This window comes from Anopheles arabiensis, chromosome 3, assembly GCF_016920715.1.
Source record: "Anopheles arabiensis isolate DONGOLA chromosome 3, AaraD3, whole genome shotgun sequence".
Lineage (NCBI taxonomy): Eukaryota > Metazoa > Arthropoda > Insecta > Diptera > Culicidae > Anopheles > Anopheles arabiensis.
This window is the reverse complement of record NC_053518.1, coordinates 32,476,755-32,503,288: the sequence shown is the minus strand read 5'-3', so window position 1 is coordinate 32,503,288 and position 26,534 is coordinate 32,476,755. Positions and strand designations below refer to the sequence as shown.

The window sequence follows — 26,534 nt, the reverse complement described above, 5'->3', positions numbered from 1 at the left end:
CAGCGCGCGAGTTGCGAGTGCCGTGTGCGTGAGGAAAATTGCGTCCCTTTAACGGTGAAAGGATGAAGCGAATCCTTGGGAGGGTAGTTTGTCCCGTGCGATACATGGAAGTGATTCATATAACGGCCTACCGTGCAGTGGTTGGTGCTAATAACGCTCTTTAGGGAAACGGCTTGCGCGGAAGAGAACTGCTTCGAAGAGTTTCCCTTGTGTAATTTACGCAACATAGTCGTAGTCAGCCAGGGGGAAAAGCTTCCCATTGAATAGAGCCACGTTAGTGTTATGTTGTGCATTAAACCCCAAAAATCCATCAAACTTCCCAGACAGTCAAGCGTCTCAGCGAGATCGATAAATTCCGAAAATATTCCGCTGGTATCGATTCATACGTTGCAATTCACTTGCTGCATCTAGACACGACAACCGTTCGAGTGCCCATTTTCTATGAATAATATTATAACTTTAACCGTTTTGCAATACTATGATGCTTGCAATCGAGCTGCTTATAGCTATCGTTCCCGAGCGTCGAGGAATGGGAAACATTCCACCCATTTTTGACTGAATTCTCCAGTTGGCACGCTTTAAACAGAGCATAAAAATGCATTCTTTGTCGTTCGATCTACGCTGATGGGTGAATAATATTCTGGAAGGATGTGTTTTTTGTCCCTCTGCTCTCATCGTTTTCACTTCCTGCATCGCACGCAGCGCACACATTGTCAATGCGACATTTTCAAGCTATTTTGCTGTTTCGTCTCCTCTTCTCTAGTGGACCGAAAATGTTCCCTTTACCAAGGATATTCTGTCACGACCAGGGTGTGAATAATGTCACCATACAACTCATCCCCTTTCGGAATAATGCTTCTTTGCAGAAGGAAAGTTTTTCAATCGCTTTGATAAACTATATCGCCCGGCCAGTGTGCGTTGTGTCGAGGCGGGCAACATCCGACAGCGGGAAATAAAAGGGAAAAACTTTGTCTCGCTATCGTAATTTCCGGATCCGGTGTAGTTGCATTCTAGTTATCAGCACCGATATGCCAGACTGAGGAAAGCATAACAAAAAATGAATACAATGCAGAGGGAAAGTTTGAGACATGGACAGAATAGCAACGAAACAAAGACCACCTGTTGGGTGGACGTATTTATCGTAGTGGGGAAATTTAGCACCTACAGCCAGCCAGACACTGATTTCGAGACAAACACAGAAGCGTGCACCTTTGGCTGAGATGGCTGGCGAGATAAAACGGGACGATAGTGGAAAAAGTTTTTTTATTTGTTGCTCCAAGCGTTGGGCAGAAGAGAATTATATTCGCTCGAGAGAAGTGGTTCTTAAAAGAGCTACAACAGCTTAATGGATGGAAAATGATTTCAACTAATTTGACTCTGCGATAAGCAACGGTGATGATGATTGTTGCTAACTGCTTCATCAGTTGCCAATCACTTTGCAAGGCTAGGCATGTTTTAGAAGATGATCTTTTCTACTAAACGGTATTTTAATTCTTTAGCGCGATGGTCCGGTAGAACGGGGGCTGAAGGAGGCTATTAAAGTTTACATTGAGATGAAATGAATAAGACGAAGAAAGCATTTAACTAATTTGCATAAGCGAATGGGCTTTTCGTTTTAGGGGCTAATCACTCTTTGTTCTAATCATAATTATTTAACTAATATTGCGCAAGGAATTCTCCAACGAAATCTTCCGAGTTATCTGATCTAGGAAACTTGGACTCACACAATGAAATAAGGAGTTGACTTTTGTTAAATTGAAGATAAAGAGCGATTAGAAGCTCCTGAAACCGTAACGAGTTCTAAATAGCCAACTCCCTTGACAACAGATCAAGATTCAATAAAAACTGAGGGAAACCTTACAAATTGACAGCTGTCACTTAATAATTGTCGTATGTTTATATTTTTTTTCTAATACAATCTTTCTAATTCTTCCTTTCCGTATTGACAATGTTTGCATTTCCGATGGAATGTAATTCTTCATATCAGGAATCCTCCAAAGGAACAAAAAACAACCCCGTAACGAATCCTTCGCAACGAGCTGTCAGTGGTTGTGATGCTCACAAATAAAAAATCCAATAAACATCCCAATTCTTTGCTTCTCCGTCATCTTAGGGTAAATTTTGTACTCGTCCCAAAACTCCCCACTATTCGCCTGCTCTTTTGGTTTCCGTTTTATTTTTGTTTAGCCATGTTGCGCTTCGCTGTTTTTTTTTTCATTCGGGCATTATTAAATTTCCTGCCCTACCATTTACACCGTGCACATATACTTATCAACGTAACCTTTTATTTCACCCCTTTTTAACAAGGAAGAAACCCACCGATACTCTTCCAGCACTTTCTACGCTTCAACCATTGAAAAAGTGCCATCACCTGCTTGCTCACAGGATGCTCTTCCGCAGGATGCAACGAGGGCAAACGATATTTATATCAGGAGCTCTAACGCAGCAGTACTGGCCGGTACATCATAGTTGGAGTATCTCCAACGGAGACGGCACACAGGAAGGTCAACTCATCTAAAAATATGGCTCAGCTTGGTGGTAAATCCCAAAACCCATACTATACCAAGTACACGCGCGCACCACAAGAAGTGCAACAATATTGCATCATTACAGTAGAGTAATTTAATTTCCATTTCCACTCTTTTATGCGTGTGTGTGTGACCGATGTCCTCATTTTGGTTGTCGGAGCTGTGTCGATCCAGGAGCATGGCGTTCGCATCCTTCCTCGTTTCGAAAGCAGGAAGGATGCATGATTCGGTTCGATTGTATTTGAGCTCGTAACAATGGAACCTTCTTACTCATCGCCGACACACAAACACACACGCCATTCGCTAACGAAACCATCGAAGGATGGTTGTGTCGCTAAAACCTTATTTTATTCATGATAGTCCCTACCAACCAAACAGTCTACAGAGTTTTGGGTGAAGTATTTCCCCCTATTTATAATAATCTCTCCCACTACTACCTCGCTCCTCCCCTGCAATCCACTGAATAGAAAGCATAATTATGAGTTATGCTACTAGACTGGTGTGGTAGCGTAAGGAGCGCCTTTTGGGTAAGCGAGACGACTACAGCGAGAGGCTGTGGTGTGTTTTAGTGTTTGAAGAATTAAATAAAACATAAAAGGGAGTTGCGCTATCCCAGCTATTGCCCGTTAAGGTTGGTTAAGCCCGAAAAAACGGCGGACCCCTCCGTGAAGGGGTCACCGTGTGAAGCAGGACGCATTTTCTATGCGTCAGGCTCGTCCCGGGCGGTTTTTCCCCCGAGCGGATCGATACCGACGGCAACGCACGCTGTGAGGCGTTCGTCGTCTTTCATACGGACACACCATTTGCTGAGAGTCCCGAGCGGTTACTCACGGCGGTTGTTCACGGTTGTGCCGATTAGATTATTTCAATGTGCAAGTAAATTAATTACTCGTAAGGAGAATAACACTCAACGTCTCTTTCTGTCTCTCTCTCTCTCTCCCTCCCTTCTCCCAACGGGCTGCGGAAAATTTGGGGCAGCCTGAATGCTCCAACCGCGCTCCGTCTTTTAATTGCCACTAAAACTGGCTCCCTCCAGTTTCAGGATCGGCCAAAACACGGTTCCTCGAGTGTGAGGCGATGAGAAAATTAAACCACATTAAACTCGCATATATACACACACACACACTTACACAATATAGCTCCATGCACAGGGGAAAAGGTTCGTTTGGAGGATTGTGGTTGGAGATCTTCCCCATCCCCCACACTTGTCAAGTTTTGGGATCACATTACGAATCACCCCGGAGCGGAGGTTCAATTATTTCGGGATTTGCTCGGGAAATGGACCCGGGTTTTTAGACACAAACACACACACACACACATATCTCCAGCTCACACATATCTCCAGCTCACACATATCTCCAGCTCACACATATCTTTGCGCCCGGTGCAGTACGTGATTAGGACGAGCAAATAGGGCGTGCGAGAGTAATAGCTGGAAAGCGATGGAACAATCTCATCACACATCCGAAGAATTCACCATTAATCTGACCCGTCACCGAACCGAAGAACAGAATCGGGGAAGGAAGCAATGCCTCGCCTGTCAACGGCATGTTCGGCGGATAAAGTCCCGCTGTCCAACCCATAATCTTTCCACAAGCACACATATTTTTTGGGGGGCAATTGGTGCCTAATCCGACAACTTGATGCAGCGACATGACCCTATCCGCGCCCGCATTACTTACCGTTCTTCGATGGTCGTCGGGAGCTGCGTACGGGCGCGCAGCGAGCTGATGTAGGAGGCGTGCTGCTGCCGGCCTGCACTTGTCAGCATGCTGACACTGCCACCGCCGCCGCCACCACCCTCCGAAAGGTAGCCGTTGTCCATGTTGTCCGAGTAGCGGGCCGGCACCTTGCGCAGTGCGTCACCGTCGCTACAGTAGCCACCACCGGCAAAGTCCTCACAGTAGTCGGCCGCCATCAGCTGCTGTTGGTGGTGATGATGGTGCGGATGATGCGAATGATGGCCACGGGTACCGCGCGTCGGCAACGTCACGTGGCTGTTGTACCCGCGGAGCAGTGGCCGCATCGGCAGCACCGTGATCTGCTTCTCCTCCTGCTCGTAGATCGTCGTCTGATGGCCGCCGGGAGATTGAAGACCTGCGGCGCTTGTGTTTAGCAGCTTCGCCGGCACGGTGTGGAACTTGTTGAGGTTGTTGTTGTTGTTGGCAGTGTTGGAGCTGTGGTTGTTGTTGTTGCTGCTGCTGCTGCTGTGGTGCAGATTACCATTGTGGAAGACGTGTCCGGGACTGGCCGTACCGTTGCTGTTTAGGTTCACATCCGGCTGGCCGTTGAAGACGAGCGGACCAGCAGCAGCCACCCCGTTTGCTGGATGTAGCTTCTGAGGCGACTGAAGAAGCTGCTCCGAGCCCGACTCGGAACTGGGCCGGTAAGCAACCACACTGGACGTTTCGCTCGAGTTGGTCGAGTGTTGACCGATCGAAGCGCCCTGCGTGGAGTTTGAGTGCATACTATCGGACAGCCCGTTGGTAGCGCCATTCGTGAGCAGCTGTTGCTGCTGCTGTTGCTGTTGCTGGAGAAGCTGCCCCATCATGGTGTTGTTATTGCCACTGAGACTGATCGCACCACCGTTGGCGTTGTTGTTGTTTGGCACCTGTTGCGGCTTGCACACCGTCAGCTCCTCCTTGCCGGTGACAACGCTCGGCGGCTGGGACGACGGCTTGCTCGTACCCTTGATTGCAGCCATCGGTTTCGGGATGCCGGTGCCTACTGCTGGCTGTTGCATCTGTTGAGCCTGCTGCTGCTGCTGCTGCTGCGGAGGCACCATTGGCGTCGGTTTCGGTGCACCGATCAGCTGCAAACTTGTTTTACTTTCCGATTTCGCGTCCAGCTTGCGACTGCCGCCCACGGCGGCTAGCTTAAGACGGGAGGAGGAGGACGACGGGTCCGGCGACGGTTTGGCCATCGCCGACGCACCCGTCGCCAGCGAGGTCGTCGTTACGGTTGTCGCCATCGGAATTTTATGCGCCTTCTGCGGTGCGAGCGGAATGTGCGTTTGGGGCGGCGACTGCTCCAGTGGCGGTGCGTCCCGATGGCGTTGCTTTTCGGCCGCCGCCGCCGCCTTGGCCGCCGCTTTGGCGCTGCTGCCGTCTTTCGAGCTCGACTTCGACGAGATGAGCTTGGCGGTGCTGTTGGTGGAGGGCTTGGTGCTGCCGGGAGCGGGCGATGGCGATTTTACACCCCCTTCAAGCTTCTTCAGGCCCGATTCTTTGATCTTGGCGCCCGGGATGGCGGACGATGGCTGCACACTTCCCTGGTGGTGCCCATTGTCCAGGCTGAGGCTCGAATCGCTCCGTTCGCTGCGGGCCGACGAGAAGCCACTGCTCGAGCTGGTACGCTTCGAGATTTGTGACTTTTGGGCGGCCCGGTCCTGCTTTTCCTTGCTGTTGAACAGCTTGAACTTGTCCAGCATGGAGTGCTTCTGGGCCGAGGGGTTGTTGGTGGCGGGAATGTTGGTCACGTTACCGTTCGGTATCAGCGTGATGGTGTTGTTGTTGTTGTTGTTGTGGTGCTGATGATGGTGCTGCAGCGTGCTCGAGCCGGAGTACGGGCTGGCCGGGATCTTGCAGTTCGTCGCCTGCGGAAGACGTAGGCTGTTGATGAGGCAGAAAAAGAGAATAAAATCAATGTGAGTCATGAGGATGCCTACATAAAGCGATAACGAAATTGAACGCACTGTTTGGCGCTTTAAATCGTAAATAAAATCCAAATCGAAGGCCAATGACATTCTTCCATGCATGAAGCGATGGAGAGGGCTTGTTCCTCCAAATCGTTTTGTACAAAACGGAAACCAGAGTGCAAACACACCAAAACAATAACCTCAAACATGTTTTAAAGCAACACACACAAAAAAAAGCCCAGAATTTGTACTCTTCTCATCCCTTTTGGCGTTCTTGTACGAAACGACAGAATCTCCCTCCACTGTTGGCACCTTAGAAAGGGAGGCACAAATCTCGGGTGCCTTCTCGACAGAGCGTAATTGACAGCATTTGGTGCGTAATACCGAACGAAACTGCACGACCACTTTCACGCACGTCCTTCAAATTTGACTTTTGATTTATTTGCACATACACACCAAAATCGGAGACTCCGGTATCGAAAACTTCATCGGTTTTAACTTCTCTTGGGTTCGATTTGCCGCTCACATCCGTAGGTGCTGGGAGTGTGACTGTTGTTGTTGTTGTTTTTGTTGTATGATTTACGGCACAAGTAAGTGTTAATTCTTGTTCATGTCCGAGCTGGTGTATCCTGCTGTGCGTTTCGCGCAGATGCCAAAGATCCCCATGTTCGAGCCTGTTCCATATTTGGGCGTTCGATGGGCAGGACGATAGCATGGGTGAATAAATTGGTGCGTGTCACTTTTTTGTTAACAGAAATACGGGAGAGAAATTGTGAGATTGGGAGGAAGAGATGGGGATTTTATTGCTGGGGTTGTTTTTTTTTACACTTTATAATACAATTTGTTTCGAAAACGATTACAACAGTTGCAAGGGAGAGAGACCGACTCTCATGTCGCGTGATATGTCACGTTTGCTTTTAAATGCCAATAAAATAAAACATTCTTACCCAAGGTAATTTTAAGCGGTGGGAGAAGCTAAGGAGACGTTTAAGCAGCGAAAAGTGGATGAATAATTAAAAACCGTCTCGTCTGCACCAACTATCGCGGGCAAATCCTCTTAAGAGTGATTAGGAGGTTAATGTACGCTTGTCAATGGGCAAACTAGCGCCGCTCGCATTCTTTATTGTGCCGTACATTCCTCCATTCTTATGAAAGGAGCCATTCTTCTATTCAGAAAAGTCCCCGAGCAGTTTCCGCACGAAGCGACTCGTCATTGTGGGTACCGCGAAACTATTCGCCTTAAAAAGGGGAAGACCCAGGTGATGTTCTCGTTAAAACAGAGCAAGCAAAACCGTAACAAGGTGCTTCTGTAATGCAGCGTGCATACCTTTAGGCGTTTTTACATTAAAATTTGAAAGGTTTTTGTTTTTTGTGTGTTGTGAGCGATATTTTAAGCAACTTTTCTAATAATGGGACGGTAAACTAATCCGTTATCGCTTTTATTTAAATAAAACCGTCACCTGGGAAACACACCTTTTCTTTAAGCCGTTTAGCGAAACTTTGCACCCCAAACCACAGAATTTCGTCAACAGTACCCGTGAGAAGTGACCGTAAAACAAAGCCAACCGGTACAACGGTCGGTTGGTAAAACAGTTCTCTCTTTATCACTTGGTCTGGGACGGTATCATTCCCTTTTTTGTTGCAAATATGGCGCCATCCACTTATCCCGTGGCGGACGGGTGGCTCTGGCAGTTGTTGTTTAGTTCGCCGTCGCGCGGTCAGAACTGTGTTTGCACGGATTGCTTACCTATTGTTTCCCTTCGGGATTTGTGTGATTATCGCGGTGCCGTTGTGGTGCTGCGGGCTCCCAGGGCAGCTATTGCCATCGGAGGGTGTGCTGTTGCCGATGCCACCCGCACCGAGCGTATGCTTCTGCAGCCCGCCATGTAATCCTGTGTGAGAAGGAGAAGGATGAATTTTTAATTCCGACTAAAGCAGCACCATTTTGCTCGCGCCGTAAGCTTATCTGGTGTGTGTGTCTGTAGGTATGGTAATGTGACATCGAGATGGCGAGATGAGACGAGAAGATGGTAGCGCCGGGGACATGAATTTAAAATCTACAAATAATGAGAAATGGTTCGCATACTACAGGAGCCAAAATGGTGGTGTAGTTAAAAACGGTAGAGCATCATCCAGCATCGAGTGTAGCATTAACTCTCCATGAACCATGAACCCTTTCGAGGACGAGTGTTTTCGATTCCGTTACTATGAGTCCCGCAGGAGCACTGCAAACATTGGCGAGACATGGAGATGATGATACTTCACCGAACATTTCCGAAAGGATTCCCTCCGTCCCGGCACGGAATTCGAGAGCACTGGCTGGATAATTTATTATTTAGCTTAATGTTTCGAAGCTGCCTGCCGATACTATACCGGGGTACATCAGACCTCTAAAACCTCTCTCGCACACCACTAGCCTTTTGGCTAGGGTCAGTTTGTAAAAGTTTGGAATATGAGATAACTCCAGAACAACAGTACAGTGGTGGACAACAGTAGTGTAGCAGTGGGATAAAGTTTATCTTGCAGTAAAACTAGCTATCATGTGGTGCTCCCAAAGCGCATCAATGCTGACCTACCTAAGCTGGAACTCCTAGATGATGCAGTTCGGGTTCGGGTTGGAAGTGCCCCTGGACTGGACACGGAGACAGTAGGAGGAACTTGTTTATAATTAATTTATAGGAGATTAAACATGCTGTATGAGCTCGTACGGACGCAGCCTCATTCTAATTGGACTTTGGTGAGACTTTTATTTCACAAAACCCCTCTGCTTCCGACGTGCAACATCCGAGGCTACGAGGGTGTTTTGAGCTGTTGTGGCAGTGTTTTCATCCTCTCCGTATGAGCCGAGCGTGCTCGTTCAGATAAACGATGAATTTTAATCGAATTTCATTTTAATTGCCGTTTGTGGGCTTTGCCGTTCTCGTACTCGAAGGGGCCACTGCAGGTGTATTTGAAATCGAAGCTGTACTCTGTTCATAACTAGCATACGCAAAGCCCGGACAAATTCTGGATAATATGGTATGTAAATAGATCTCTCGTATGCTAATTTGAAAATTCCACTCAGGACACATTTTGTAAATCAGAGAATCTACAGAAAGAGAGCAAACGAGTGCAATCAACCATTGCAGTTTTGTGGACAGGTTACTAGACTTTCGAGTGGACTGCTTCTTGGAATTAAACGATGAAACTTTCAAGCTACCTTCACTGAATGAAACTACTGAACTACTTCAAAATCAAACAAAAGGTCCCCAAGTTTCTTTGTCCTTTGACGCATGAATCTTGTGCTACTTTAGTATTCTTAATTATTCTATCAATTTGGGATGCGAGAGCAAAACGTTCGTTCTGCTAACCATTATGATTTACAATTGGCATGATAAATGCAAATGATGCACAGCTCATTGTTTCCTTGACAAATATTCTCAACCGTCCACGACGAACACATTTGGTTCCATTTCAAACTGCTCTCCAACCTTCAGAAAGTGTCCAAATGAACGGACATCAAGCAAAATCCTGTTTAAGTTTAAAGTTTCATCGCACGGTTTCTTATCCCTTGGCACACGACGCGAAGTGGAAAACTAATTAACAGCCATGCTCGTTCCCGCGTTCTATTCTGCTTCAGGAGTTTGCGAAGATACAACGGGATTGTTGTCCACCCAATGGTCCACCATCTTCTCTCAGCTCGCAGTCACACCTCGTCGTTGGAAGATCTCACTTACCCGTCTGCTGATTCGGTGTCGGTGGCAGCGGGCGCACTTTGTCCGGTGGACATCGCCGCGTGACCAGCACGGTCGCCGGCAGCGGTATTGCTGTGCCGCCATTAACGCCTGCCTTTGCGTACGGTACCGGAAGTTGTCTGCAAAGAGAGAAGAAGAGGAAGGAACCATAAGCAAAAGGTGTTTCAGAGGTTGATGAGACGCTGTGAAGTTTGTTTGTTGTCCCGAAAAGTCAATCATCCTCTGTGGAATGGTGGTGCAAAGTGACCAAACTTCCACGGGGAAAGTTTGAAGCTGCTGAAACTATCAAACCGTTCGGGAAACAAATTGATATCGGAAAATGAAATGGGACAGAGTTTATGCAAATGCGTGCTCGATTATGTAGGAGGAGGCCGTTGATGGTCGTAGCACGGTCGGGCGGTTCCCCTTTTCAGTACACAAACGCAAGTGACCCAAACACGAAACGAGCGACCTTCGATGCAGTGGCATACGCTCGTACGGATGCCTACACAAGCAGAGCCTCCTATCATTAGCATCATCATCATCGTTTCGATCGACAGCAGCAACGGCAGCATCAACCCAAGCACATTTGCATAATTAAATTAGATTCAACCCTCGGCAGATTAGACCTCCGATATGCCGTTTCGTTGCCGTTGGCGATGAAGAAGCAGCAGCCCATCCCTTCGCCGGTATGATGGAAGCTTAATCTTTCTCCAAAGTCTTTGGATGACTTCCCGCAGCACAGGGAACCGTAGCGGCGTGAAAAAGGTGTGATAAATTTGACCCATTAACGGGATCTGAAGAGAGTGTGGTGTGTGTTTTTTTTGTTGCTCCCAATGCTCTGTCAGGCGGCGACATGTCGTGGTGAATGTTTTGCTACCGGGGTTTTTTCTGTCTGAGAAAAGCGGTCCAAGTGTGGTGCAGTGATTGCTAATTCTGGTCCTCCACTTCTCCCCGAAGCACCAGGTTGGTCCAGTTCCAGCTGCATTGGTGGTTGCATGGCGTTGCAGCAGACGTGTGCCGGTGGCTGGTGTGTTTCGCGTGTGCGATGGTAGAATATTAAATGAGTCCTCCCGCCCCTTTCTGACCGGCACGCATCTTCTCCTCTTGCTATTCATCACCAATCGTGGTGGAAACGAGATCAGGGAACGGGTTTTCAGGTTCGGTTGGTGGGCGTTACGGGCCACAGCCACTGCTTACCATGCTCTCCAGACCGCTTTAAATCATCCCGAGTATTGGAGGCTTCTGGTGTTACCAGAATATGAAGCAAAGTGGCAACACGAGATGGATAAAACTCAGACAGCTGTTGCACATCTATACACCAGCAGGCTCGCTAGTACCCGCAGTCACAACACGACTGCACCCGCTCAACTGTCAACTGTTTACCCATTCGAGACCTTACCCCACGTTCCAAGAACATCCGATTGCACAGCTGGACAGCCGTTAAGCTGACCCCAACCAGGCGATAGAGTTCAGCGAACAGCGAAACAATCAGTAAAGCAAAAATAAAGAGCCTCACCTCATCTAGAGGACCCGCCCGCGAACTTCAAACGGCTGAAGTTCATTGACAGAGCCGCGCTGAAACCGCGTTTCGACTGAACCGAAGCGAATCACACCGTGGCAATTAGTGCCGAACGGTACCTACTACTACTACTACCTGGGCGCAATAAATTATTTATGAGTACCACCAGCACCACGATGAACGATGGTCAACTTCACCTCCCAAGCTCGATTATTAGTGCGGACAAACGGACGGAAATGGCACCATTATTATTGATCACCGGAACCTGCTCTTCACACATTGCTCCTGTGCCAGTGTGATTTGTAGAACGCTACAGTGATGGAGTTTTGTTCTTGAATGCATTGGACAGAGGTTTTGCGTGGAAAGTTTGCATGATGAAAGCGTAAACAGTGAGGTCTTTGAAGAAAGCAAACCAACAACTTTCACTGACCACGATTCATCCAGGAAGATTATCAGGTGGCTTGGGCCCACTGGTACGGTCTCTTGCGGTTGACACATGACACAGGGAGCGCTGTGGATAATGCAAGACGTTTCACCTGGGTTTTGCATATGCTTCTTAGTGAGGCTTTTCCACTCTCTGAACGGATCAATTTGTCCGCACGCCGAAGTACGTTGGACTACATAACCCTTCTCTACATAGCTCAGAGATCGCTTTCCCGAACGTGGCGATGCAAAATTACGTACAACACGGGCCTACTTGAACGTGCAGCGCTGGTCGTAATAGAAGTTAGTGGCTGGTAAAATAAAACTAAACCCGAAAGAAAACTAGCGAAACGCTCGGTGCGGTACACTTTTACGAGCATCACAGTCTCTTGCGGTTTGCAGGCCCGCTCGGCTTCACGGGAAGAAGTGTCCAACCTTCAGCTCGAAGAAGAAGTTAAACATTCAATGTGCCAACCTCTTTCGTTTGTGTACTCCTTGTGTGTCCACATGTAAGGCACTTTGGGTTCAATATTTTATGCTCTTTATTTTTAGGTTGCATCATCATCACTGGGGAGCAAGGGAGCGTTCAAGAGCTGTTTGAAAATGTTGGCAACCACTGCAACACAAGACAGTGCACAAGATTTTTCATATCAATTTACTTTGCAACAGGAAGTCAACGCAATTTTGCTTTGCGTACAGTTGCAGCGATTCGTTGCAGAATGTCATCCCCTTACGGGATGCTTTCTCTCTCTCCCAGTCCTGTGCAGTTGGTTCTGGACATCCTCTGGTGGGTCTTTTCATACGAGAGCGAAGCGATGATGTATTTAATTACGTTTCCGCTACCGAGGTGTGAGAAATTGCAGAACGAAAGAGGTGAATGTGGTTCCATGAAGAAGTAGAGTAGAGAAAAAAATTAAGATCTGCAACGGTCACGGCCTGTAGACTATGCAGACTTGTGAATGATTTCAAGTCGGGACGCTTAAGATCGCCTTCGGGGCGATCGTCGTTCCACATCCGAGCGGACGACTCTACAGCAGCTGTTTGTTGAACATGTTTCTAGACATCATGCGGAACGAATCTCGATGTCAGGGCTCAAACACAAACCCAAGGTGGAAATAATCCAGCAGCTTCTGTTCAGAATACTCCATTTTTGGACCTAAACAAAGCAGTTGATAAAACAAACTTTGCTTCCTCCACGGAGCGGCTTTGAGTACACTTCGGAACAACTGCAAGACGACAAGAAAATCTGCCTAAAATTCTGGCAACTGTTTGCTGCCCACATCTAAACAACGCCCAATCGTACACACACGGTACCAAGCTGCACAAACAACCACCAGAAAGAACGTAAGAGCGAAAAGAACACATCGAACGGTTCTGCAAGTGGAGACGAGCTCCGAAGCAGCGGCTTAAAAATAAAACTTTGTTGTGAGTTTTACGTTCGATTCATTCTTTCTCGTTCTTGGGATTCTACAGTCCTACCCACTGGCTCTTCTAGCGAGCTGACACATTTCCGCGCGACTTCCAGCCGGCCGAAGACGAAGGCGTTGAGAGAAAATGAACCCAAGCCATCAAAACACACAGACACACAATTAGATCGATGCTCTCGTGCCGCGGAGCTTGAGGAGCAACAAAAATGTCACGTCTTTTTAAAAATCAATCGATCCGTTTGACAGCCCCGAGGAGCCGGGGATGGCGATCGCTTTGCGTACGTCCGCTGATCGATGGATCGATCTTTGAATCGATTTAACTTAACCGGCGAGTTGAACTGTGTGTGTGTGTGTGCCCGGGGAGCGAGGTGATTAGTAGCCGGTGCTAATTGGGTCAACGGCGCAGTGTGTCGGGACGGAGCAAAGCAGATCGATGTCTTCGCTGCCCGCTGGATGGATGTGCTGTTTGGCTCGTTAATTAAGGCAACCAGGCTTTAGAACGCACCGTGGTTGTGCCGTTGCGAGAGGAGGTCACACTCGTTGGAATGTTGAACTCGTCTCATAATTGATGCTAATCTTTTTTTTCTCCTGGGCTTAGGATTAGAGTTTGAGGGAAGAATGACGTAGAATACGTTGTTAGTTAAGGTTTACCGGGGCGATTTCTTTTGCTTGTTAACGTTGGTGTGACAATGATTAGGAAGTTAAGAATAATGTTTGTCCTACATTTAAATGGAAGAGGCCTACGCTGGAATCAGTATCTCAAAATATTATTAAAAAATAGAACAAACATGAAACGATCTTTTCATAATGATCCAAGACAGAGAAAAGGCTCATTCTTCACTAGTTTAATATAATTTGCAATGAATCCTTAAATCTTACATGTTTGTTTATAATTTAAGAATATCTCTACAGTTTATTTGTATCGACGCGTGTTTTGCATACAAAAGATGGTATCCAAACGATCACAAGAACATAAAAATACAATTTTCTGTTTTACGATCGTACGTTTCTCGATTTCCGTCTCGATGAATTTTTCAACAGCTACAGTAGCGTACATCAGACTCTATCCAGCATTTGCATCTCCACCAACGCACCACAATCAACAATCTTGTGTTGAACAAACTTCGCACTGATCGCACGTTTTGTCATTCACTGTAGCATTTCATTTGCAACAACCATTTCAAGAACCGGCCGGACAAACCGTCGAAAGCGGCCTGCGAAAAGTGGATATTACCTATTTAGGAAAGGTGCATCGGTGGTGGCGCATTTGGTCCAGCCTCGGCGAAGGTAAAATCCAATTCCACCCATCGACACACGCGAGACGCACATAGAACGAACCGGTCCAAGAACCACTTTGCAAAAAGGAGGTTAAAGGTTGAGCATTTCTCCATCACGCAGGGTCGGTGTACGTGTGTGTTTGGGTACGGGTTTCCCGCAGCCGACAGTTAGTGCATCGTTTGAGCGGACGATTGAGTGGTTGCATAATTTATTTCTGTTTTGTAGTAAAAGTTGATCAGAGCCGATGCGGCTGTGCTCTGTCAAACTGTGCGTTTTAAAGAGAGACAGCAGAAGAGGGCGTACGATACGGTTTGATTTGTGTGTAAGTCGTAAAAAAACCCCAACCCCTCAAAAGCATCCGAAGCTGTCAGCATGAAAACCTCATCTTCACATTCTAATTTTCGAAGGTTCATAGAGAAAGAGAGAGAGAGACAAAAAAGCAAAAAGAGACATTCCTTTTCCCCCACTCTTTGATGTTACTCATTTGGTATCTAAAAAGGGCGTTAATTATCATAAAACCCACCGTGGCTTTAGAGCGCCAGCGATTGTTTGTTGGCGTCCCATGTTTGTGTGGCGTTTAAATGCTCCTCTCCATTCCAAATGATCTATTGCGAGGCGGCAGAAAGAAAGTCACACTCAACAGCGAAGACGAGCACGTGTCGGGAATGGTCGTCTCTCCCCGAAACTGGCAATTCGTTCCGATCCAGTTATCGTGCCAACAAGTTTTCACAAAGATGTGTTCCATTTGCTTTAATACCCATCGTCCACAAAAAAAAACCTAATGCCCGCTTGGACATAAATCTTTAAAATGTACAACGTCACCATGTGGCCGAAGTAAACCTTCTTGAAAAGCCCCGTTCCACATTGGGTATGAAATATGTTGTGGTCTTTTCAGCTTTTTGCTGCGATCAGCATCGTTTAGACGACTTATTTGCGGGCTTTGATCGTGACTTACTCGACTTTTGTTTGTCACACTCATTTGGATGGCTTTGGGACGCGCGCGCGCCTTAGCCCACGGTTGCTGCAGTTCCAGCACGAAGTAAGCCCCAAAGCGGGCATCCGAGAGGTCCCTGACACACTCAAAATCCATTTCCGAGATGGAAATAGTCCGTTAATGCATTGTCATTAATAACTGTGTGTATATGAGATCGCCTACGCTCGCTGGCTTTGTGTGTGTTTGGAGTGGCGAGATGATCTTCAGTTCCTCATTCTTCAGGGACGCTTGGTGAACTCTTTTTTATAGCCTTCCCAGGAACCAGGTTGAAGCTCCAGTTGCCAAGCGCTACCGGTACACGATCGAAACGGTTTAGTAGCGCCCCTTATCCCCCTTTCAAGTTGATTGATCGAACTCGAACATCTTCGCTGCAGCAGAGAGCATGTGGGAATGGTACCAGCGAAACCAGAAGAAACGGCCTGCAAGAAGTCACTCGATGTATCACGGCCCACCTGAATAAAAACCTTGGGCGGGAGATTATGAGCCAGACAGTGAGATACAGCAGAAGAAGAAAAAAACCACACACCCAGACATGCCATCCCGAGTTTTATGCCATCGCCGGATGACTCCACAGAGCGTGCCACCTTTAGGTACAAGGGAGACTTCATTAAGGTACAACCGAGCCGTGCCCCGACACCTACGCAAAACCGTCGCGGTATTCGTGGTGCATTCGATGTGCAGCGAGAAAAAAAAGAAGCCTTCAGGCTGCAAAATCCGCTGGGTATGGCTTATTAATGCTCCGTTTTTATGAGTATCGTGTGTGCAGTTTTCCAATATTTATTGCCTCTCGTGCAAACCTCGCGAGACATGATGACTTCTTGCGATTCTTGCGCTTTAAGGAGATTGCTGTGCACGAAACGTTGGGGCTTAGAGACTCCCTCGCTCATCGAGTTAATTACAGCCAACGGTATGATTATGAGCGAATGTCGTCCGTGTGGGCATATAGCAGGCACATTGTCTGACAGGCTCATGTCATTCAGTCTCATTGGCACGAAGGGGATGCATTTGATGACTTGATCAATCTGCCGTTGAGAAGGGTAATCACACCGTCATGCGGTGTGATGTGTAAGTAAAACGATATCCCCGTTCATAATTTAAAGTCTTTTTTCCAGGCGAATCAGCAATTTTAGACGGTTTGGTTTTCTCCACTTGAAAAACTTTGAAAATATGATACGATGCTCTCAAGATGCTGCCAGTTTCGAGTTCAAAATCGTCCCAAAAGGTACCCCAAGCGTTCAAATATATCATTCCCCAATGCATGAGGCACCAAACCAAAACTGAAATGCGTCTTGCCGACTACTCCAAGCCGATTTTCCCACTCAACGACGGCGAGCGTCAGAAGTTCAAAGATCATATGAAAAATTGGCAGCACAAATTCAAAAACTTGCTCTTCCCCGGGGTTTCTTTTCCGTTTTCGCTTCTGCTGCTATTGATCGAATAAAGTTTTGATTGTGAACGCGTGAGGGAAGGGCAAAGCATAACTTTTTTTTGCTCCCTTTCTTCGTTTTGTTATTTGGACGCAAAACAGCATCTGTTTTAAATTGAGTTGCGTCTTTACGCGGCCAACGGGATAGCAAAGTGTGATTCCAAATATATCGAAATGGATCCAAGTTGTGATTTTTTTTCTTCACCCCCTCTTAGCACATTGAAACATTGAGATGGAACTAATTGCCACAACACAATACGAAGCCGTGCTCGAATAAATTCCCGTGCTTTTTCGATAAAGTTTGGCAAACATTCTAGTTGCAATTATTATCGCGCACTTTGACCCAACCAAACAACGCCTGGCGGGAGGCGAAGGAAATGGAAAGGAAAAGCGAACAACGGCATTCAAAAACCGGCAAATACGAAACCGGCCTCAGAACGCGCTTGTTACACACGCCGGATCGATCATTTGCCGGAGGCTTTCCGCTGCTCCAAACTCCCCCATTCCAAAAGATCCATCAACTACGGAGAGCAACCGAAGCACTTTTGACCCAATGCCTTAGGCTACTACTCACAATCGTCCGCGTGTCTCCGTACGAACGACTTCAATATAGGTAGGGCGCACTGGAGAACCGCGGACGGGAGAAGTTATTTTTACGGGCTTTTTCGGCAGAATTGTCGGCGAACGTTTGGCCATCCGGTCCGGTCGCGAGCGTTAGAAGCATGGCACGGTACGACATAACCGGTCGTTGACGTTTTGGTTGGACCTCGGGGCGAGTCTCTCCAAAAACCGAACACTGCCCCTGCAAGCGTTGTCGGTCGTAAATCGATGATGATGATGGTGACGATGATCGGATCGTAACGCATCGCCTGTTTGCCTATTTCTATTTCTGATGACAGTTTGAGAAGTGGATTTGGTTGTGGCCAATAGCAATAAACGGCGGTCGACAACTGTCTGTTTTTGATGGCCGATAGCGGAAGCGTAGTTAATAGTGTTCGACCGTCGGTGTATTTGGGGACGAATGAAACATTCAGGTTCGCGCTGGAACGAGCTGGAGCTCTCGAAACTCATAAAGCAATGATTGTAATTTATGTCGCAGCTAGGTGCTGTATCTTTTTTTTGAAGTTCTTAGAATCATAGGAATAGTTGGAAGCAAAGATTTATCGATCATGGAAATGAAGAGAAGCATGCCGAAACTTTCTCACACTGTTTCTCTTCTTAGCGAAGAGCTTTGCGAGAATGTGGAACAATATCTACCACACCATTAGTGAGATAATAATATCTGCAATGCTTCGTACATCAACACAACAGCGTGAACAAAACATTCGAATCTAGCAACCATCAGCGTCATTTATTAAGCTCTACACAAAGCACATTGCACACTTCCATCACCATCAAAACATGATGATTGTCCAAAAAATGTGTCAATCTTGCAGCTGATTCATCCAACCGTTTTTTTATCCCACTACTGCCGCTAGAAACTGTAGTTGACACATGAAAATGCACCCTGGCAGCATTGCATGGATGCTTTATTTTTCTCTTGCAACGCAAACAGCAAAACCTAAGCACACAGTATGATTCAGCACGAAAGGATGCATCATCTTCTGCGACCATTACCGCCCCACCGGCACTGGGGGCCATGCACAAAGAACGATATTATTATTCAATCGGGAGAAGCCGCAACCGCACCATGCGCGCGTCGTTGTCGTAGCGTTTGGGAAGGCTAATTTTAGCCGTACCCGAAACTCCATAAAGGGTTTGGTACGGGGTTTGTGACAGTCAGCTGGTCGTGACTCGTTCGGAAGTTGCCGGGAGTGGAACGTTCTATTTCTTACACCACATTTCTTCCTATGTTTTATTCCTAGTTGGTTGTGGAGTTAGGGTGTAGACACTAAATTATATGAGACAGCTAATGGGACGTGTGAAAGATGATGTGATGGAGACCGTGCACCGAACGGGCATGCAAGTAGATTGATCATTAATAATGGTAATGAATAAATTGAATTTTAATGGATGACAAATAGGAAAAACTTGTACCCACAGTACCCCATCATCTGCTTCAATCACAAGAACATTACAAGAACCACAAAAACATTGAGCGAGGTCACACTGGAAGAGATCGTACGTTCGGAGTTAATTAAAAACTTGTATGCCTTTCGTTAGTCTCATGTAGGGAGGATAAAGTCCCACGCCTTGACTGCGATTGAAAACGGAATGCAAAATAGTGAAAAGAAAAATGTAAAAGTCTGGACATTCGACACCTTTGGTTTGGGGCGCCCACCTGAAAAAAACACTTTCCACTATGGTATTGCTGATGATACAATCCGTACAAAACCCGCAGTGACCATAAAGAAGCCAACGCCGTTTGGAGGCGTCTCCGTTTGCGTGAATTAATGCCATATTTTGCCCACGGTGTTTCGGGTGGGCAGGTGCCAAAAGTCGGTCCCCGATTTACCGTTGGAGCTGTGTGTTTGGAACGCCAAATTTTTTTAAAATCCCCAAAAACCGAGGGCGTACACTTATACAATCTCGACCGCTCGTCATCTGATACGCCAATGGAACCCGACAATTATGGGCTAATTTATTGAGCGCGGAAATCCACCAGAAGGTAGCTCCAAAATGGGACACAAAACTATTGGAAGGGTCACGGAGAGTCATCTACTTGCGAGCTTAAAAATGTCGCTTAATTGCACCGATTGCGCGACATCAGGTAGAAACTTCACACAGAATCACACTACACCAAAGAACCTCGATGGTAGATTGGAGTGGAACAATGCACTCATTAGCGTACCTTCCCTTTTCGCAATTGGGTGTGAAGACGGGGATGGTGGAAACTTGTCCCGGAGGAAACAAGTGACAACCAAAACGGGTTGGTGCCCTTTTGGAGTTCGGTGGCGTCACGAGTATCATTCCCCGCTGGAGCTGATTTGATTTGCGTCGTGATTCATTGGGCCGTTGTAGGCGACACGGCGACCTCTCGCTCATTACCATTTTGCCGTCATCTTCCGGAATGGTGGTGGTGGAGAGCGTTTGTTTTGTTGTCTGATGAAATTAGCCGGTAATTGCAGCCAGCGTGATCGTTCGGTGGGTGGAGAGCGTACTTGCATTGCAGGGTCATTGAGCTGACTTCGAAGGTAAGGTGGTAATAACAGTCGCTTTGAATTGAACTGAAACCGAACTGAAGGAGGGTCCTCCAGACAGATGGAACTCCAGACTGTGCACCTGAGGGTGGTGCAATACAATCGTCAGTAGGAAGGATTCGGTTTCAAACTGAAATCGATCGCCACGAGTTGAGTGTCGGTGTGTAGCATAGGCTTTGAAGGCTTTAGTCTGAGGTGGCAAACATTAACAGCAAGTGCGAAAACGTTTGCCGGACCATGCCGGCAACCGCGTGAAGAGCACTGAACCACGGTGTTAATGTGTGGTGATTTGAGACAACGTGGGACAAAATGGAAAAGCCATCAATCGGCATCATCCACTCTTCGGCAAAGTGTTTAGATAGAAACGTGAGATCCAACACTTGGGAGTAAGGTCGAGTACCCGCGCGCAAAAGAAAGCCGGAATGGCGTAAAACATGTGATCTAGCAGCACGTACCGTTGGGGGGAAATTATAAGCGTATCGTTTTCCTATAACATCTCCCAACATAATCACGTCTGAGTGGATGTTTTAGAGGGGGCAAGAGAATATTCATAACTATTGCAGTACGTGAAATCGCTCTCGGTTTGCAGGTTGGAGGAGTGTAGTATATGCAAATTTTTGAAATTTATTTCCTTCCGCTTAGCTCAGAGTGCTCTTCTGAATAATTCACATTCGTTTCAGCATCATACTCGTTGGGGACGTTCACCGGAGACGGTATTGTTCAAGCTGCAAGTGCATGAAGCACGACCCAGACGACAAGGCATACAAAGAAATAAACACATGACGAGATATTAATATGGTAAATAGAGAAAACTGTCAATAAAAAACGGGTTTATACTGAAATTCTCACCCAAACACGCCTTAAAGTATGCAATGTGCACTACCGTACCATACTTTTAACGATATTCTTGAAGTCTTTTATGGAAGAAAAACTCTTCATCGCATGGATGCACTTCTTTGGCACGGAACATTCTTTCTTAAAAGCATGCTGATAAGCACAGCCAGTATTCCATCGGGTGTTGAGAATATTGTCTTTTGTGTCAATCATGCGCTGGGCAAGGCAAAAGCACCATCTCTCGGCAACTAACGTTTTAGACAATAGCAAAGAAGGGGTTGAGAAAAAAAAGCGCTGAACACTGTAAACGATTTACCTTCGTACATCCGGTGAGTTCGGTAAGCTGCGACACTTTCGTCCTTTTTCGTTGCGTGACGACGACGATGACGACGAGTTTCCCATCCTGCTATGCGGCTGCACAGGAAAATTCACAAGAAAGCAAGCTTTCCCCCACTTCCTCTACTGATCGCTGAACAACACGCGGGTATCTAGTAGAGCACTTGTGCCGGCATTGTGTCTGGTCTGGCAACCGTGCCCGTGAGATTATTGTTGTCGGATCAGCTCACTGTCGTCGAACGGCACAGAACAGGCGTACACAGCACATCGTACGATGTAATGCTTTAATGCTTCCGTGGCAATCACTTCGACGTGAAAAGGATTTGTTCACTTGGCTGTTTTGTGTGAGTGCGGTTTTTTTTTATTTTTGGAGATAGAGATTGCTGTAACACGTGTTTCGTGGGCGAACGGAGTCACGCACGGAACATCACGGTTCACGGTTTACTGGCAGGCGTGTTTTGTGGCAAACGTTGATACACAGTGTAAAGCCGAGCCTTATTTATGCACGAAAAAACCAATCACAATTTGAATAACCATTTCCTACAACTAACGTTGAAATCATAAAAAGGCCTCCATCAACGAAGAACCTGTACCAGTGAGCAGATAGTATCATTTAATGCAACTTTGTAACACTCTCCTCCATAGCCTTCCGTATACGCTTCGTCGTTCAGTGTGGCGCTCGGGAACACAAATCGAACTCAAGATTAATACTCCAACTACTAGGCTACCTCACCTTCCCCCGGAACCAGATGATTCAGTTTTATCGTAGGGCTTAATTAATTTCCATCCAACTGCACCGTCTCACACCCAGTCTAGCCAGCGTTTCAAACACTAGAAGCTTTAGCGAAGCAGGATACTGGGGGTTGGTGGGTCTCGGGCTTTCACAACCACACAGCGAGCTGGGCCCACCAGCTTCCACGCGAAGACGATGAACAGCGGGATCGAGGCGTTAATTAATATCGCCATTTAATGGGTAAGACTTTGCGCGTTGCCAGACATGGCAAACATGCACCGCATGCAAAGGGGACGCTGTCTTGAAGGTGCAGCTTCAGCAGACGAATCCCCCCCTTAGCCTAGACCGGAGAACCGATAATTGCAGCTCCAAAGCTAAGAGGATTAACATTTATCAATTTACGCGCTTGGAGCTTCTACGCTTACAACGACCCAACCGACTCTTGTCGGACTACAGAGAGAGAGGAGAGCAAAAGAGGGCAGGAAAATTACATATAATCGCTACACGCCCCCCATGCGCCACCAATCTTCAGCAAACCAATAAGTCTGGGAGTCGCGGTCGTTTAAAGTTGATTCCGCGGTGTGTTGGCTACTACGGCGCTATAAATAAAGCTTGCAGTTGTTTGTCTTCCGAATGCAATCGAATGTCACCGTGACGCCACCAAGTGGAGGAGATCGTGCAGATTCTCTTCGTTTCATCTAACGAACACCATGTCTTCTGGAGCAATGTGGCAGCACGACTGCACAATCAATCGCCCACGTTGAATCGGGTTTTTGGAACGAAAAAGTTGCTCAATCCGCTTAAGCCACAACAGGAGAAAACATTGTTTATGGTCCCTGTTTTGGATATAGAACCTTAACCTACATGTGTCCAAAAGGCACGTGATGTTGTACGGTGGTTCCCAACCAACCAAAAGAAACTGTCTTGCTGATGCGTTATCAGTTGGAGACGATCAATCGATAAAGTTGAGATGTTTTGAGGGCCCAGCTCTAGCGCAGCAAGTCGTCTGGCGATTCAGGAGAGTGGCAGATAATTTGGCAAGACTTTGCAAATGAGCGTTTAAATTGAAACAAATAAGGCGGTGATCAGAAAATCTCAGACACATTAGACATAAATTGCCGACCGCTGGCAGGCCAGGCAAACTGAAAGACCGCAAAAACGTGTTCTTGCGTTGTCTTGGGCTTTTGGAGTCACCGCACGCAACTTGTACAAGTCCTTGTTTACCCAAAAATGGAAGCATCCTCAGCGCGAACGATCAGCACCAAGCAAACTCCAACAACCAACACGTCGAGCCTGCCAGACATCTCACGCGCTGAGATTTGGTGGTGTTTTGGTTCGTTGTTTGTCAAATGTTTGGACGTGATAATTTTACAGTTTCAACGGATCCTCATCAAAGGCGGGGCTGAATAACGCTGGACAGCGGTCAAGGCGAGATAAAATACTCTCGGAGAGGGAAGCGAAAAAAGAAAACCTCCCCAAACCAGACATAAACTTGTTAACTTGATACACCGGCACACCACGGCTGATAAGATCGAACCAATTAATTTTGACCCTGTTTGCGAAAACGATCAATCTTCGGGGCAGGTCCACGGCCAGAGCGTTCCAGTAGCGTTCCTGTCCCGATTTGGATGGTTTCCCGGTGGCTTATCAGTGTCGCTTAGGTGTCGAGCAGCGCGCCCAGCCCTCAGAAGTCACAGTCAAACCTGCTGGCTTAGCTTGGCTATGATTAATTGGTACACTGTGGATGGTACAAATGGTCGACGCATGAGCCACAGTTTTGTCGCAACCGAAAGGCGTACGCAGCGGCTCATCGGCTACTGGTCTTTGGAATTCAACCCGCACGCACGCACGCAACGCAACGCGGGGACTGATTAATTGACCGGGGCCCCGAGTGGCGCATATGATCCGGGTGTTTAGCGTGATCGTATTCTCCCCTCAAGAGGAGGGAGTTCCCCGATTGCATCGTCGTCCAAACGTGACCACGATAATGACACTGCCACCACCATCACCACCACCAGCAGCACAAGCGACGAGAGATAGGAGAGACACAATTCTACGTCCCGGATTTTCTATTTAGGTTCTCCATTTCAAACGCGCATCGTGGCGGTGTACGGTGTTTTGGGGATGTTGTGATAACGACCAAAAATAACACAACACGGCACATTGGTAGTTCTTGGCTGGCTTGGTGATCTCCCTTCTGCCAGCGCATATGCTGTGAAGATGTACGCCTTGATGTCAAATAGTCAACTGCAAACGATTAGAGTGTTTTGTATTATGACAGATTTTTGTTTTCCTTTACATTTTGCCCTAGTTTTGAAGGGTAATGTATGGGAGATTTCGGCTTTCAAACGCTTTACTTGGGGTGTGAAGCAGTGTTGCAATAGTAATGTTTCAGATTACATTAGCATCATTTGGCAAACAGAATATGCGGCCTTAAAATGTCAAAAAAAGACCGAAAAATTTATTTTAACCTAATGAGCAAAGCCACCGTTAACTAAATGTGCACGCACAAAGTTAATAAAAATCCTTTCCATCATCAACGTTTTCATCCCCCTGGTACCCGAGAAACGATGAAAGTGTCGTTAAATATGGCGCTCCTCAACTGCTTTGCGGGTGGGGAAGATAAAAGAATTTCGGAAAAAATCGTCTAATCAATCATATTTACTCTAGATTTATGCCAGCGGTAAGCGTCTGTAAGGGTGCCGGGAAGCATTCGTTCGCCCACGGCCGCTGTCTTCCCTGTTTGGTGGAAAATCTGATTAAACATCCCAACAAACAGCCGACTGCGTCTAGCAGACATAGGCATTGCCATCGGAAGACACACAAAGAAGCAAAAAACTCAACCTTTTTTGCAGCGTTTACAGTTCTTCATCGTTCGTGTGTCTTCTGGGAGATTACATTCAATTTTTCACCAAATTACTCTGCTCTGCTCTGGATCGTTTACGGGCGGAACTCCCGTTTCTTTGAAAAGCAACAAGCCGCGGCGCAAAGATACCAGAAGCGATGGGCCGGGTTACTAGGTTTGAGGGGTGAAAAATTTGACACGCAAAGAACACTGTTATCTTCACGGTGGAGTCTCCCGAAAAATGCTCCCAAGAAGAAAAAAAACCGGCATTTAATCGAGCTAGCGGCATCTCAGTTCATTAGGGCAGACGGCCCAGACGTACAGCGCACATTGCACAACACCTGCGCGCGCCAACGTTTCGCCTGGATGGCATTTTCCCATTGGCATTTACATTTCCTTTGAAGAATTTCACTCGCAGCCGCCCGGGAGTTGCAGCATGGCACGAATTCCATGCCCTCCCCCCCTTGGGAGGAGAAATGTAAAAAAAAACTCATACATTCGTTTACTCTGACTCTTCCTATTTCTAGTATACGATGAAAATTGCGAGCAGAATGCAGAAGGAATGATAAAAGCTAATTTGATGAAGTTTGTCACTGGGCGGTAGGGAGTTACAGGATTTTCAAGGTGTAGGCAATTTCGGCGTCAGCTTCTGTGTGTTCTGCTGGGGCAAATCGCTTAATCCTATGGTGGAATCCTGGGGCAGCTTAGGGGCCGGGTTGTGCTACCGTTCACACAAAGAGTCGTTAAAGAGAATCACGACTAGTCGCATGATGGGGAGGATTTGTTGATCTTTTTTTTTTGTTGGAGTTTGCTTTTGTGGTAGTTGGCTTAGAAGTAATTCATCAAATTCGGCTGACAAGGATTTGCTTCATTGCATACCAGATGCCTCAATACAGGAGACAGTAGACGATGCTTTGGTGCAATAAGCGTGATGTGCAAGTGTCTTCTTTTTTTTGACATCACAACAAGGGAAAGACCCAGGAGACAAAGAGAAGAGATGTAAAATCTAAACAAGCTGTCAATATTGGAATGAGAAGAACGTTTTGCACTAAGGCTTGCATACTGTAAGGCGTTTTTAACCAAGTAACAAGCTAAAACCGCCCAAAAGTATGCTCTCTGCAAGACAAATGTAGCTCAACAAACTCTGTTAAACAAAGCCGTGCTCTGGGTTCATTCTTTCGCCGCTCCCAACAGATGAAAAGTCATGCGAAAGAAGGATCCTTTTCTTTTCTACTTTCTTGAGAAAGCAAATAAGCGTCGCACAAGCGAACGCAATCAAGCGAAGTGTACAGTTTCAATTCGTCCACATAACCGTCTGCTCCTAACGTCTTTGCTACGTCTCCACCAGAGGAGTTGGCTGTACTTTCATCTCTTCTCCATGCTGGATGAAACTGTTTTTCAACATTAGCCCCGCCGTCGGTCGTTGCTCGTAATGGAAAATAATATTATCCTTAAGCAAATAAGAATAGCGAGCTCGGGGCAAGAGAGTGTGTGCTTCAGAAAACTAGCGCTGAAACTAATCCAGCAACAGTCTGGGAGTTGCTCATGCTGCCCCGTACGATATTGAATCATCCGATGAATAATAATCATAACTCCATCGTTTCGCTGAACGCGCAATGGCACTTGGCGAAAAGTGATGCACCGTAAAAGTGGTTGCTTCAAGCGATGTTATAGCGCACACTGCGTGGAGTTTGGGAG

At 46.9% G+C, this 26,534-nt stretch overlaps 1 protein-coding gene across 8 annotated transcripts in view; it reads right to left on the bottom strand.

The window, feature by feature from the left end:
- Positions 1 to 26,534, bottom strand: part of LOC120904793 (protein sickie) — a 347,597-nt gene that overhangs the window by 95,919 nt on the left and 225,144 nt on the right. For all 8 annotated transcript variants that reach the window (XM_040315143.1, XM_040315144.1, XM_040315136.1 and 5 more), the window contains 3 exons: positions 9,882 to 10,018; positions 7,913 to 8,057; positions 4,211 to 6,139 (listed from right to left, as the gene is read on the bottom strand). In XM_040315143.1, the coding sequence (XP_040171077.1) occupies positions 4,211 to 6,139; positions 7,913 to 8,057; positions 9,882 to 10,018 (2,211 nt within the window). The remainder of the gene's footprint in view (positions 1 to 4,210; positions 6,140 to 7,912; positions 8,058 to 9,881; positions 10,019 to 26,534) is intronic.